General features: G+C 37.1%; 1 protein-coding gene across 1 annotated transcript; it reads left to right on the top strand.

Annotated features, from left to right (window-relative positions):
* The first annotated feature begins 1,784 nt into the window (after positions 1-1,784).
* LOC109103920 (D(2)-like dopamine receptor) lies at positions 1,785-13,736 on the top strand. The gene is made up of 8 exons (XM_042771139.1): positions 1,785-2,172; positions 4,719-5,023; positions 7,319-7,428; positions 7,893-8,029; positions 9,708-9,907; positions 10,936-11,019; positions 11,200-11,548; positions 12,434-13,736. The coding sequence occupies exons 2-8, from the start codon at positions 4,745-4,747 to the stop codon at positions 12,619-12,621; spliced, it is 1,347 nt and encodes a 448-aa protein (XP_042627073.1). The 5' UTR covers positions 1,785-2,172; positions 4,719-4,744; the 3' UTR covers positions 12,622-13,736.
* The last annotated feature ends 1,552 nt before the right edge of the window (positions 13,737-15,288 follow it).

Genomic DNA, 15,288 nt, shown 5'->3' with positions numbered 1-15,288 from the left:
AAAGCACAAAAGAACATATTTTGAAAAAAGTCCTAGCTGATCTATTGCATAAAATGAAAGTCGATTGGGGCGAGGGACTGTCTAGCTTTAAAAAAACACACAAAGGTATCATAAAATAACCAAGAAAGTAATCCGTATAACTTACATTTAAAATGAAAGGGTGAGTACTGTAAATGTTGGCAGTTTTCTCTTCATTTTCAGCAAACTAGTCCTTTAATTTGTACACAGACTTGTGACATTTTGGCCTAACAAGAAACGTCCTTTCATTTACAACATAAATTTATGCATAAAGTTCCAAGTAAGCAAATCAAAAGGAGGATTTTTCTTTACACCTGCTCCATTTACTTGAATAACTGACAGATTTTTAGTCTGAATCACCTTGTTGGAAGGAAAGAGCGCGCCGACGGCAGAGACCAGAAGTCACTTTCACATTTGACTTTCAGAGCCAAATGAAAGCTGACTCCTACATTTTCCACCAGGCTATTTGAGTGCTGAACTTTTCAACTTGAAAGCTGTAAGCTGCTTCTGAATAGTTTACGATGCAGGGCTTTGGTATAAACAAACTGTAACCACAGTGCTAGTTGAACTGTTTTTTTCTTTCACTGTGTAAAGGGAGAGTTCACCCAAAAAAGATCATTCTGTCAGTGTCATCATTTACTCACCTTAATGTCATTCCAAACCTGTATTAGCTTATTTCTTCTGCAGAACCCAAAAACAGACATTTTTGAGACATAATGTTTCTTATTTGTCCATACACTGAAAGTCAGTGGGGTCCACATAAGAAAGTAAGAAAGGTTTGGAACAACATGAGGGTGAGTCACAGAATTTAGGGTGAATCAGTCTGGTTTCTGAGAAATATCAAAAATCCAAAGGGCATTTGTTGTTGCCAGTTTCTAAGGCAAGAGGGCTGTTTGGTTTACCCAAATCTTATCATTCTCTAAGGAGAGTAATAGCTTATCTTTCGGCTGACTATAGTGAGGCACTGGGAATTTAGTGCACATACAGTATATGACCTACTGCAAATCTGAAATGGGATTATAAATATCTTCATTCATACATGTATATATCTGAAGTTGCCTATGTTGTTAAAACAGTCTCAGTGCCGCACACAGTATTTGTACTTAGAACCCCGCCATTGTTTCATTGCATTGGCTTTATAATCCAGCAGCCCTAGCACACATGGTTGAGACCACGCATCGACGCATGGCACCAAATCTATTTTTCGTCTAAAGTCCATGCACTCAGATCCAGTCCTCAAAGCCGCTTTCTGTTGCTGTAAGGGAAGTGGGGGCTTGTTTTTGTGTCCAAAGTCATGAAGACCATTTGAAAGCATCTAAATCAATCCTTGGCCCCGAGACAAGACAAGACGCACAACTAATCTACTGTGGGTACCAGTGATGTATGTTCACATCTAGCTGTAATGTGCCATGCAATGCAGTTTTAGAAAAGTTGTCACCTAACAACTGTTAGTAAGAATCAGGAGGTTGAGCTATGACAGATAAAGGCAATTTAAGGTCACATTAAACAGAAATTGCAATGATCTTTTCTTCGCTATTGTGACGTATGTCTCAGCGAAATGGGAAATGATTGTAGTGAGGGACTCGAATTTCTCCATCATTTCTTAAAAAGGGGGGAGAGGAAATCAATACTATCAATTACAGGGTTTTTGAAGAAACAGATTGTGATTAGAAATGCAGCACTTGTATTTTATTCTTACTGATGTTTATGTAACAGCCCCGCCTCGTTTCCAACCTTCTCAATCTCTGTTGGAGGGACTGAGATTGTCCCTCAGTGGATGCTGAAGGTTACCGCGTGCGTAAAGCGCGCGCTCAGATGCTGCGCTCACACGCGCGCGTTCCTCACACTCCACTTGGACTCAAGCGGATATGGGTTGCCCCTGCTAAGTGTAGTTTAACACCTCCACAAAACCAGAAAGGCGTATTTACATCATGATCACCTTCTTTTAATCACCAAAATGTAATTTCCTCTTGGAAGTTGTCGCGTTTGCCGGTTTACAGTGGTTGTATCCACCCGTGGAGCTCTAATTGAGACAAGAGGAATACAGTTTCAGTCGCTCGGATGGACAAGTGCACCCGATGGCGAAAAGTGGATTTATATTCTAAGAAACGGGACACTTCTTCCGCTCTTTGGACGAAAGTTGCGGTTTTGAAGGTACAGCACTGCATTTTCTCTCGTTTGTGAACTAGTTATTTCGGCTGGTGTTTAATTAGGAAGCGTGGTAGAGCTGCTAATTAACCTATATTCGATGATGCCGACACTTTCAGAGAAACTTTATTCCATTGCGTGAGGAAAAACAAGCATTTGTTTTAGACGACTATGTGTAAACTGCTGGTTGTAATCTTTAACCTTTTAATTCAGCCGCTTTTCAAAGTGACAAAATTGCTGTAAAATTTGCGTCCGATGATGTGTTGAGCGTGTGTTTGACAGAGCGAACGAGAGAGAGACACAGAGAGAGAGACAGAGAGAGAGAGAGAGAGAGGAAATAGGGTTGTAACCCATGTCTTTTATTTAAATTTTGTCACTTAGCTGAATTTAGAATTTTAGAGCTCTTACCTTATATTAGAATATTAGACTTTAACTTTTATCTACTTACTGTTTTAATTGCATCTATTATATAGGTCAAACTGCACTTAGTATTCAGTTATGTTAATCATCCTGTATACATCATGTATACATACCTGCGTTAAAAATCTATCACAATATAAATAGCATGTAGTATAAAATATACATATACAGTATAATGGTAAAAACAGGAAATAATGGGGAGAAGAGTGGGACAGTGGGTGGATGATATTCATACAGTACAGTATACTGTTTATTTGGAGTCCCACAGTAATCCTAATCATAACCATAATGTTAACCCTAACCTTTGCAGCATATGCAAATCTGAAAGAGTCACATAACAGCCTGTACACAATAATTACACTGTATTAAATGCTTAAGATTTTAATTTACACAGGACACCTAACAATGTTAAGTGTGACCTGTGTTTGTTCTTGTAGACAATTTTGTTTCTTCTAATGAACAAAAACAAAACTGGTGCATGGACTGAAGCTTACAGGAAAGACTGTGAGACTTTCTCCTAGGCTTGATTCTGTTGTTAATGTACACATATCTACAGACACGTACACATCCTGAATTGTTCTGATTCAAAATCCCATTACAAAGCCAACAAACAAACGCAATCACAAGTTATCGATATGAGAAAGAATGAAAAAAGCAACATTTAGTGGAGCTGTGATGCATATTTATTCCTCTGCAGGGAGTGTCAACTCTGAGACAGCCTTCATGATCAAAACTGACACTGAGAAGGCTAAAGAAGCAAATGTGTGGAAAAAAAATAAATAAGTGGTGGTCCCTTTACACAGTGGGTTATATCTGTGGTGATGGTGCTTTGTATGGGGTTTTCTTCCAATAGAATGCATTTTTACTATCGTATCGAACTGTTTAAGTGATGATACATTGCCATTGCACATTTGTTCATTTACATGGCACATCTGCCGACGCGGCGCTGCTCAGACCCTGAGTGATGTTACATTTGAGGTGTGGCAAGGTTCGAGTGTTATTTTCCCTTACATATCTTTCTGATTTACATAACATAAGTCAAGGCAGTGTAAAATGACCAATGTAATGTGTTCAAATGTAATTTGCAACATGGTATAATTTGATATATAGCCAGGCATTTATACAACTTTGATGGTAAATATAGTCCACACCAAACTGATGACAAAATCTGTCATATCTAGGATGTCATTCCAAACCTGTATGACTTTCTTTCATCAGTGGAAGATAAAATGTATTTCAGAAAAAAATCATCTCAGTGCTTTTTTCCATGCAGTGAAACTCAGTGGGGTCCAGTATTGTTTTGGAACCCATTTACATCTATTGCATGAAGAAAAAAAGAAAAGAAAAAAAATTAGAAGAAAAAACTAACCCTTTAAGATTTACCTTGTCCATTCAACCTCAAAGCCATTAATGATCTATTCATGACATACACAAAAACTTGAGAAGACAAATAGACCTTTGTTCTGAGTTTGATATAATTAAGATGGCCAGAATGGGTTCATTTGCCATGAAATGCAAATTAATTTAATCAATTTCCACATTAGAGCTATAATAAATTTAGTGCTGAGCTCACACAATTTTCACACAAAAATCTGCCAAATATGGAACGAAAAACAACTGCTCACTGCTGCAGTTACCTTTTTTCTCAATTTGCAGAGACAGTATATACTACAGTACAAGCCCGTTTTTTGTGATATTTTATGAAACACTCTTACCTCCCTGTGTCCACTTATTATTTAGCTGATACTGCTTATGTTTCCGTCTGTTTTCTTGGACATCGTACAAGGGAAACAGTAGGGAGGGAGGAGACTTCTGTCCTAGTTAGTCACATCCAGAGTTCAAACAGGCTTTTCAGGACAGCTATGCGAACGATCACCCATAAATAAAGGATAGACTTTACACAGTGTACCATGCAGCACAAGGCCACGGCCCTGTGCTTTTTAGTGAAAGCTTCTGCTCAGGTGTTCCAATAAGAAATTGATTTTTTGTGCCAAGACTTAGTGGCACACGCTGTGCAATCTAGATGTTATGATAAAACACATATCACATAACTGGATACAAAACTTGTGACTTAAAAAAAAAAATGACATTCTGGATTTCTTTCATAGAAAGTTTCTTGTCTTTGGTTCTAGGGTCTCGGCTTGGCTTCAACCATCTGATGGAAGTCTTCACAGAGTATGCCTATAATGAAAGCTTCTTTGAAAATGGGTCCCAGGGCTTCAATGGCACGGAACAAGGGGGGCCGCACCAGTACAATTATTACGCCATGCTTCTCACGCTGCTCATATTCGTCATTGTCTTCGGCAACGTGCTGGTGTGTATGGCCGTCTCTCGAGAGAAAGCCCTGCAGACCACTACCAACTACCTTATAGTCAGCCTGGCTGTGGCTGATCTGCTAGTTGCTACACTTGTAATGCCATGGGTGGTTTACCTTGAGGTAGGTCTCAGCGTGATTTTGTTAGAGATGCTAAAATGACTTAACAATAAACCATCTGTGGTTTTCATTAATGCAAGGACAGATTATTAAATTATTCTCACATGATTAGATTGTGATTTCTTGTGCCATCTTCTTCATAACTCATTAGAGTCCATCTGGGCAAGAATTAACTAAGAAGAGCTACAGGCACCATTTTAAACCTCATTCTAGCCAATCAAATTGCAGTAGCCACCAGCACATGTCTAATTCTAGAAAATCTGATCCTAGCCACAGGTTAGTAGTTATTTTCAACCAAGAGGAGACATACATATTAGCATAGATATCAGATAGCAAGCAAAATCCATAGGTTTGTAATGTACATGCAGACCATTGTTCTTGACTCCTGTTCTTTAGAGAATAATGCAAGAAGATTGATTGTGTGATTTTTAAACTGAGCTCTGAACAATGGGTCAAAAGTGACAGTTCTCATGCAGCACGTCTAATTTACAGCATTATTATATTGATATCTTGTGATGTGTTGTTTTTCTCCTAAAGGGCAGCACTGAGTAACTGCATTCTAAGTCAATCATTTATGATTTATTTAAGTTAATGATGAGTCAGGTCATCATTTATTTGGTTTGAATCATTTATACGCATGAACAGAACATTAAGGAGAGCTATTGTGAGATGGTTGAAATGTTTATTAGCAAAGTAAAAAATAGCTGTTGTTGCGTTGCAATGTGAAAGTCCTCAATATTATTATTAGGGCCGATGAGATCATCATTCCAAAAGACGATTTCTATAAACAACTTCAGAATATCTTCAGGACACAAATGAAAATGAGCCATGAAAATAGCCTAATTATACAAGCAAGAAATTACCAATAAAATCAAATGCTTTAGCTTAGCTGCGGGGTTAGGCCAAACTGACAATTTAAGAAATGTTCTCCTTTCAGTACATTAATATGAATTTGAATTGAATTGGCCACACCTCACAGTGTGTTGAATTGGAAATGATTCAATACAATATATCAATACATCAATACATTCAATACTCATAAAAACAGTCCCTCATCATCATCACCAACTACTGACATAAAAATGTAATCGGCAAAAATAGTCACTGTTAAAATCCATACTAACAAGATTCAAGATTTCAAAAATTATTCAAATTCGATTCAAAATGTATTTGTCACATGCACAGAATACTGTACAACTTGCAGTGAAATGTCAACTTGCATTTTAACATAGTTCATTCATACAGCAGTAGAATACATTTCCATCCATCCATTCTTTACGTTGCTTGTCCTCTGAATACATTTCATTCTATTTAAATATGTTTTCCTTCATTCAGGAATCAAATTTAAATGCATTCTCAGTTCAGTTCTGAATGGCACACAGCTCTGATTTATGGTAGCCTGTTTGTTACGAAAAAAAAAACAGCTTTAAAAAAAAATTTAAGAGTTAATGCCTCACAATTTTGACTTTTCTTCTCTGAATTGTGAAAAACAAAGTCCAAATTTTGAGATATAAACTCAGAATTGCGGAAAAAGGTCAGAACTATGAAAAAAAAGTTGCATTATTTAATCCGTGGTGGAAAGAAGCTTCCATACTGATTAGCTCTTTCTTTGCGCAGCAATTTAAAAAGTTTCTATTTATCTTCACACTACATGCTTGTTCTACGGACCTCTCTTTCTCTCTCTCCCTTTATTAGTGCAAGGTTTTGATCACTAGTGACGCCTGAGAATGATAGCGGTGAGGCTCATTTCATCTGAGTTTAGAGATATGGTGATGAACTGATTCCGGCAACTCACAGCCGCTTTCATTAGAGGTGTCAAATAATTCTTTAATCAATGACAGCGATGCAAACTCCAGAGGCGGGGACCTAAGATCATCAAGAGGTTTCTGAGTCCCTCGGCTTGCCTGAGGACACACATTAATCAGAGGCAGCTCAGAAAGCTCTGCCAGCCAACTCAGGAGATGCGAACTGTGAATGAGGCTGACCTGTGCTATATTGCTTCTTTTCTGAAGGTTTTATCACATAAACCAGAGAAAATGCCAGTATCTTATTGGTTTAAACATTATTATTGTGGCTGAAGCCATTGTAAATCGACTCCCGCAGACTTGCAGATGAGAAAAACAGGCGTTAGCATGGATATTTAGAATCTGAAGATATTAGTAATATGCAATACTTGCCAGAGTGCTTCTGGAAAGTAACTAACTATTGCACATTTGCAAGTAAACAATGTAGGGTTGCATTCAGATGTATTATTCTACAATTAGCAGAGTGTTTAGTTGTCCATGTCTGTCCTCCCAGGTGGTGGGAGAGTGGCGGTTCAGCACAATCCATTGTGACATCTTTGTCACCCTGGACGTGATGATGTGTACAGCAAGTATACTCAATCTATGTGCCATCAGTATCGACAGGTAAGTGTTTCTGCACGGCCATTATAAGAACAGTCTAATGCTGACAGAGACATAATTTGGTTGCTTAGCTCAAAAGAGGGACCAACTCAGCTTCTGCACACCTGAAAATAAACCACATATGGTGCTGAGGTTGTTGTTATATATAGATGACAACAACTTCATTGTACATCGTGACTTGCAATGTCACATGAGCTCAGAATAGTAAGAAATACTTTTGAGAACAACAGAGGTTCATACTAAACATCTCCTCTATTTATATATTATGTAATCAGATACTAGAAGGAAAGACTAGAAAGGATTACAGAGGTCATGGGAAGCACCAATATGTGGTTATGTACATCATAGGTCACATGATTACAGGTATATTTGGAAAGTTGTGTGCAGAGCAATGCGGGAATATGATACAGGTCATACAAAGCCTGTTAGATAACAACAAATCCATTTTTGTCTTGTATCTCCCACAGGTACACAGCTGTAGCCATGCCTATGTTGTACAACACACGCTACAGCTCCAAGAGGAGAGTCACAGTCATGATTTCTGTCGTCTGGATTCTGTCTTTTGCTATATCATGTCCACTGCTGTTTGGACTCAATAATACTGGTAAATATGGGGGAAAAAATTCACTAACTAGATTGCCAGTCCATCACCATTCAAAAGTTCAGGGTCAGTATGATTTTAAACGGCAGTGTACATGTTTTTAGTAGGGCTGTCAATCAATTAAACATTGTAATCTAATAATATTCTGATTAGTTAATCAAATTAAATGCAATTCATTGCATGCATTTGTGGAGAAAAACAATTAAATGAAAATAAATGATTGTGGCAGACATACACATTATGTAAAAAAGCTTTGAAATCCAATACATTGTTTTATATCTATAAGTTTATCTCTGACCTACTGTCCACTTTGGCTCATTTTATATGCATTATTCTGCATGTGAATTAATAACCATAAGGAATATGATAGCTGAATTCTGTGTAAGTGGATCTCCTTGTCCTATAAGCTTCTGCTTAGAAATATTATTATGGCACAACAGTTTGCACTTAATTTACAGAGTATAAGTGTCGTTATCTTGCGTGCACACTGGTGTTAGGGGCAGCTTAAATGAAGTAAGGTCACCACTTTATTTGAAAGTTATATTAGAGGAAGTCATTTAATCAGCATTCTTCTGCTTGAACGCTCGTGCTGGGAGGACGGGAGTCAGGGACATGTGGGCATGAACAAAACAAATCATAATGTAAGAGACTGGGAAGTTGAGCTGTCACACTTGCCTACTGCGAAGGAACGAGAAGCGAAGGAGCGAGGAGGCGTAGGAGTTTTCACATGGAACAGGAACAATCTTTAATCACAGGAAGGAAGGAGCACACGTAGCACAGGGGGTTGACGTTCAGTACCAGACAGCGAAACATAGGGCAGATAACTATAAATACACAACTAACGAGGGAGGAAACTAGACACAACTGGGAGCAATAAACACAATTTACATGAGGGAGAACCTATGTCATGGAGCACGTGGGGGAGTCCATGGGCATTATACTCTGCAATATTACATACAAGTATTATGTCTGCTGCTGAATTGATACCTTTATGCTTTCTCTCTGTTAGTTTTTTAATATATTGGTATGTATTTAATAGAGAAGGTGTAGATTTTTTTTTTTCATTATTCAAAAACAAATTAAAAATAGACATATATACAGTGATTTAAATACACTTCTATGATGAGCATGTTTTTCATTTCTGAATTAATTTAGTTTTTTTTTTTCAGCGGGAAAATTAAAAATTCATAAATGTAGAAATCATAGAAAACCTTGTTAAAAAATATATTAACTGCTTATTAACTTTTGAATACTTTTGTCCCCTGAGGTCATGTGGTATGACCGACATTCAATAAATAAAACAAACAAACGAACAAACATAAAACAGTATATCATATCAGGAAGAGGACCCCTGCATAATTTATTTATTGAAAATAAATACTTTTTACTTGGGTATATGACTTGACATTCTATTTATTTATTTATTTATTTTCTTTCTTGAAAATACATATAAAAAATCCAAAACCATATAAAACCAACATCAATACAAAATATTTTTTTAAGAACTTGGAACACATTTTAAAGTTGATTTTTAAGTTTTTTTCCCCCACTTTCTGTACAATCTACAGTCATATATGTCATTGATCTATTCTACGTCACATGGTAGTCAGTAAACTCCATTTTATTTATATAATGCATAATACATCACTTCATCTAATTTTCACTCTATGTTCTATTGCAGTCACCCATGATGATGATCTGTGCGTGATCGCAAACCCTGCCTTTGTAGTGTACTCCTCCATTGTGTCCTTCTACGTTCCCTTCATCATAACACTGCTAGTATATGTGCAGATCTACGTGGTACTGCGAAAGAGACGGAAACGTGTCAACACCAAACGCACATGCCCAGTTACAGACATGGATATGAGCTCAACTTTAAAGGTGAGAACAGCTGCTTGATGACGAGTTGTTAAAGTTTCTACTTAGTTGGCACTCCACTACAGTTTAGCGAATTGGGATTGTTAAAAAATTGCAATGTCAATGAATTTCAAACTAATTCATCAGCACTGCAATTCCCATTAGCAGTATATGAGTAATGAGCAGTTGGATAGTAGGGAATAGCAGTACATGTTTTAGATCTGTGATCATAGCGTGTCTAGAATGACCTTTTCTCTTTTTTTGCTTGTATTGATTCTGCCGACACACAGCAAATCAATGTGTGCCATGCAGGAAATGGCCGCTGCTTCATTTCATTATTATAATACATGGCTAGTCTTTGCATTGTTTTACACAGAGCAACATCATCCAGGCTTTTCTATGGAGTCCATAGCACAGCAGAATAAATTCAATATAGCATTATCAAAGAAAGTGATAGCTTATCTACCCATCCAAAGCTTCTGCAAGTGCATCAGTGCATTATTGAGAGCCAGTTGTGGTTAGGGAGTTCTCATACTGTGTCCTGACGGCATAAGTAAACATAGCATCTCCTATCAGTGGTTTCTGTCACTGCTGTGTCTCCTCCAAAGTATTCTGATGTGAAAACCAGCTTAGATCAACATCATGTTTATTTCAGGAGCTTTCATTTTGAAGTGCAAAATTCGCCCTTATCCTTCTATATAGCAAGTGACTTGTTTTCAAAATGCTGAACTTTTGGATTTAGATCTGAAATGATCTCCAGATTGGCCACATCTGCATCCAAAACATATGTTTTGTAGATTGAGAATGCAAAGCTTCAGCAATCCTCATGCTGAGCAGCTAATTTAATTTTTTTTTTCCTTTTCCTAGCGAATTACCTATAAACACAATCTATAAGCTGACATTTACAAAATATATCACTGTGACTGAACGAATTACCAACCTTCCAGTTGCATGTTTCTATAATTGCAAACAAATTTAAACAGAAACAACTAATTCCTTTCTGGTCTAAATCTGTCAAAACACTCTGGTGTTTTCTCCCATGTGTGTTTCAGAAATGCACCCACCCTGATGATGTGAAACTGTGCACTGTGATCGTCAAGTCCAGTGGGAATTTTCCTGTGAACAGCAAAAACGTGGTACAGCCAATTTCACTTTTCCTTTCCAAATATTGCTCTTGAGAAATGAGTGTTTATATTGGCTGAAACAATACACTGAGCTGTTTGATAGAGTAAACCAATTTTTGAAGTGAATTCATTTCTTTTTATTATCAAGGATTGAGCACTTCAGCACTACTTCTTTTTTTTTTTTTTGGTTAGATCTTCATAAAGGAGGTGGTAAACAATGGCGATGACATCCAAATGGAGGAAATCACAAACTTAAACCCTCCGAGACAGAGGAAGCAGGATCAGTCTGGTGCAAGTCAACAACACAGCAGGCTGGTTAACTCTAATCTAAGAGAGACTGACATGTCACCCCCATCGCCTGAAGCTGGTGTCAAACCTGAAAGAAATGGTAACACCAGCAATATCACAAAAGGGGCAAAAGCATTTGAGATCCAGGTCTCCCCCACAGGCAAAATACAGACATCGGTCAAGACTCTTAACAAGCGCAAAATCTCCCAGCAGAAGGAGAAGAAGGCCACTCAAATGTTAGCTATTGTTCTTGGTAAGTTTGGTTTTACAGTACCTTTACAGTAGGTGAAATGTGTGATTTTTTTGATGTTAAAATACTTTTGTTAGTTGATTTGTGTAAACACTGTGGCACTTTGAATGTCCCACCCCAAACTCACGCAGACCGAATCACAAACACATAATCATGACATCATACCCCATTTTTATAGCATCACATAACTAACTAAAAGCAAAGTTATTAGAAACAAATCACTTTTTTTAGTATGGCACACTTACTTTAGCCCAATTATTAAAACTCAATATATGCCACCGCCATACCTAAAATTCATATTTTACAGTCACCGTAATGCATTATTAGAAGTTTTAACTTGTAAATCACTATTTACAAGCAATCATAAACTTTTTCATAAAGGAGATTCAAAGGAGCTCAAAGGATCTCTACCTCACAAAACTGTTAACACCTGGCACAGTTTCATCATTGGTAAAATATACTTCAGTGCAAGCATTTCAGTTAAATATAATTAATGTAATGTCAAACCTTTAACCAGCAAGTGTTGGGGGGGGGGATCAGCCAATAGCAACCATTAAAAAGCAGGCCCAATTCTATGGGAAAACCAAGGACTTGGCAACCCTGAAAACCGGCCTGACAACAGCAACACTGGCACAGCCAATGGTGTGACTTTGGGGGGCAGGACTATCTGTTTGATTATTTGCAGTTTCATTTGGTAACATTAATGTGTGAAAATGACACACTTCAGCTATAACAATACTGTTTAGTTTCATTTAACTGAATATTGTTCAGTATGTGCATATGTACCCATGAATAAAACATTTTATATAGGTTTACAACTCTAGAGTACAGTTTTCTAACATTGCCCACCCAAACCTGAATTATTAATTATTCGTGCTTTATTTTCAGGTGTATTTATCATCTGTTGGCTGCCGTTCTTCATCACGCACATTGTGAACACTTACTGCCAAGTCCCTCCTGAACTCTACACTGCCTTTACGTGGTTGGGCTATGTGAACAGTGCTGTAAATCCCATCATATACACCACTTTCAACATTGAGTTTCGCAAAGCTTTCATTAAGATTTTACACTGTTGAGCGAGAACTAACTTCCCCGGAGCTGAAGGGATAGAAATGATAGCTCATCTGCAGTGGACATACTTTAAGACTTTATATAAATAATCTAAATTGGATCCCATGTGGACTACGGCCTGGGGGCTACATCTCTTGCATTTCACTGAGATTAAAACTAAAGGAATGTATATAAATTGTCTGTATTATAAAAATGATTTTGTTCCATGATCATATCGCCCAAAAAAGAAAAGAAAATCCTGGGGAGATGGGGCTTAAATAAGTATCATCAGCAGACAAAAACGCTTGTTTGGACTAATATTTCAAGCAATGCCTTTGTTTATCTGTTTGTCAGTATTACTTTTTCTTGATTTTGATAATTTGCTCAAAACCTAAATGTAACAGCATTTTAAATCATAGTAGTACATACTGTGATATAATAAGATGCTTTGTAGTAAGCAATAGGCCATGCATTGCATGGAAGTTGAAATTATTTTTAATTTTTTAATTTTTTGAAAAGCTTATTAATGCCAGTCATGTCTGCAATGTTATGTCCTACGTTTATAATATTTGTTAGATGTTCTCAGCAACTAACAGCAGGCAGAAACCTTAAATAATACATTCAGTAAAATCAAACTGTAATCAACTGTAATTTCTGTATGAATATCAAAACATTTGTGCCCTTATTTAAAGCAGAGTGGATTTAACATTTAAAAAAGCAAAGAAAATAAATACTATTTCAGTAAAATGCTGGGATTTTCAAGCAGATAACCTTGACCTTCATTTGTCAGCCTTCCTGATGGAAGCATTAACCATTTCAGCTCCTTGTTTAGGCCTTGAGGAGGTAAAGATAATACTGATGGAGTGAAAGGGGAGGATAAGGATAAACTGCATGCAGTCCCTGAGGAGTGGATTGTGGATTGACAAAAGCATCAGCCAAGCGTGCAAAAACGTTTTAGGAAAATGAGTGTACATTTAATTTAAGTTTACTTTTTACAGTTTTTGTTTATATACATAGCTTTTCATGCTTTTATATGACACACTTTGAATGTGATGGGCCTGCTGTTGCATTGTAATGCATGTTCTCATGAGATGTATGTTGCACAATGATATAAGCTTATGAATAAAGTAATTGTGCGCTGGTGGTTTGCTGACAGACGTGTTTAGTGAAGTGAAGTGATACAGAGCTTTACATGGTACAGAGCTACAATATCTGCTATCCAATATCTATATCTTGGTGTGTTAACACTGTAAACCAGGGGTCTCCAAACTCGGTCCTGGAGGGCCGTTTCAAACAGAGTTTAGCTCCAACCCTAATTAAACACACCTGAATCAGCTAATTATTATCTTAGTAGGCAATCTAGAAACTTCCAGGCAGGTGTTTTGAGGAAACTTGGACCTAAACTCTGCAGGATAGTGGCCCTCCAGGACCGAGTTTGGAGACCCCTGCTGCAAACCTTGTAAGAAATCTAGGGACAGACTTTCCTGCAAACTTTATGGAGTAAAATAACACTGCAGCCACAAAAAGAAGTTCCTCTGCAGCCTGAGGGTTAACTTAACTGATGTGGCACAGAATGTTTGATATGAATGCATGTTCTGTGGACAACACAATGACATTAGCCCCATAGCAACCATCTGTGGACAAAACTGTTGATCAACACACTGCTTTTTACACACCGCAAACTACTGCAGACGCCACCACACTGCTGAACTCTTGGCTACACAAACTTTGTGTAGTTTAGACGTACATTTTCTTCTCAGAATCCATATAAGAATTCAAAATCCCTTGAAAAAAACTATAATGATAGTTCACACTAAAATGAAAATTCTCTCATCATTTACTCACCTTCATGGTGTGTGAGAAAAATCCTAATGATTTAAACCTTTTAAAACTATCACTGATTTAAACTATAATTTAAACCTTTTAAACTATCAATGGTTTTAAGTTACAAAAGTTTTAAATATTAGTATTTTTATTTTCTTTATTCATCAGCTGGTGTCATATGGATTACTGTTGTGTTTGTTTTGCATGGTTATTGAATTATCTTTGGAGGTAATTTTTTTGATTGTGTTCATCTGAAGAAAGAAAGTCATATACGATGGCATAAATGATGATAAATGATAATAATAATATTTTTGAAAGGAGTTTACCTTTAAGATTCCATGATTTTAACTGGCCCACAACCATCCTAAGCCATGACATTAAAAGACAACAAAAAGGTGGAAATTATCCAAAATGTTCTTTCATCAGAATACACAACTTTTTCTGAATGGCTGTTAATAGAGAAATATTATGGTGCAGTTACAGTATCTACCAGCAGGGGCATGATTATGCATCCAATACAAATAAAATTTCAGTGTGTAAGCTACAGTGACAAATTTTAAATCAAAAACAAGCACTGATTGTGAAGTACAGATCACTGTCAGAACTCTGAGGGACATCCATATAGACATGCATTGATGGTTTTAAGATGAGATTAAACCTGTGGTGTTTGACCCTCAACACCAGGGACATGTAAAGCAGTAGTCATTCATTTTACATTTGTAAATAAAACCTGACAAGAACTTGTCTACACTGCAATCACAAATGCAGGTGGATGTGGAAGTGCTGCATGTGAAGTTTGCAAATAATGAGAGACACCTGAGCAAAGTAAACTCTGCACTTGGCTTTTCAATAGAAACAGATTAAGAACT

This window comes from Cyprinus carpio, chromosome A15 (genome assembly GCF_018340385.1).
Source record: "Cyprinus carpio isolate SPL01 chromosome A15, ASM1834038v1, whole genome shotgun sequence".
Taxonomy (NCBI): Eukaryota; Metazoa; Chordata; class Actinopteri; order Cypriniformes; family Cyprinidae; genus Cyprinus; species Cyprinus carpio.
Note: the sequence above shows the minus strand (reverse complement) of the source record. Positions and strands in the feature narration are given on the sequence as shown.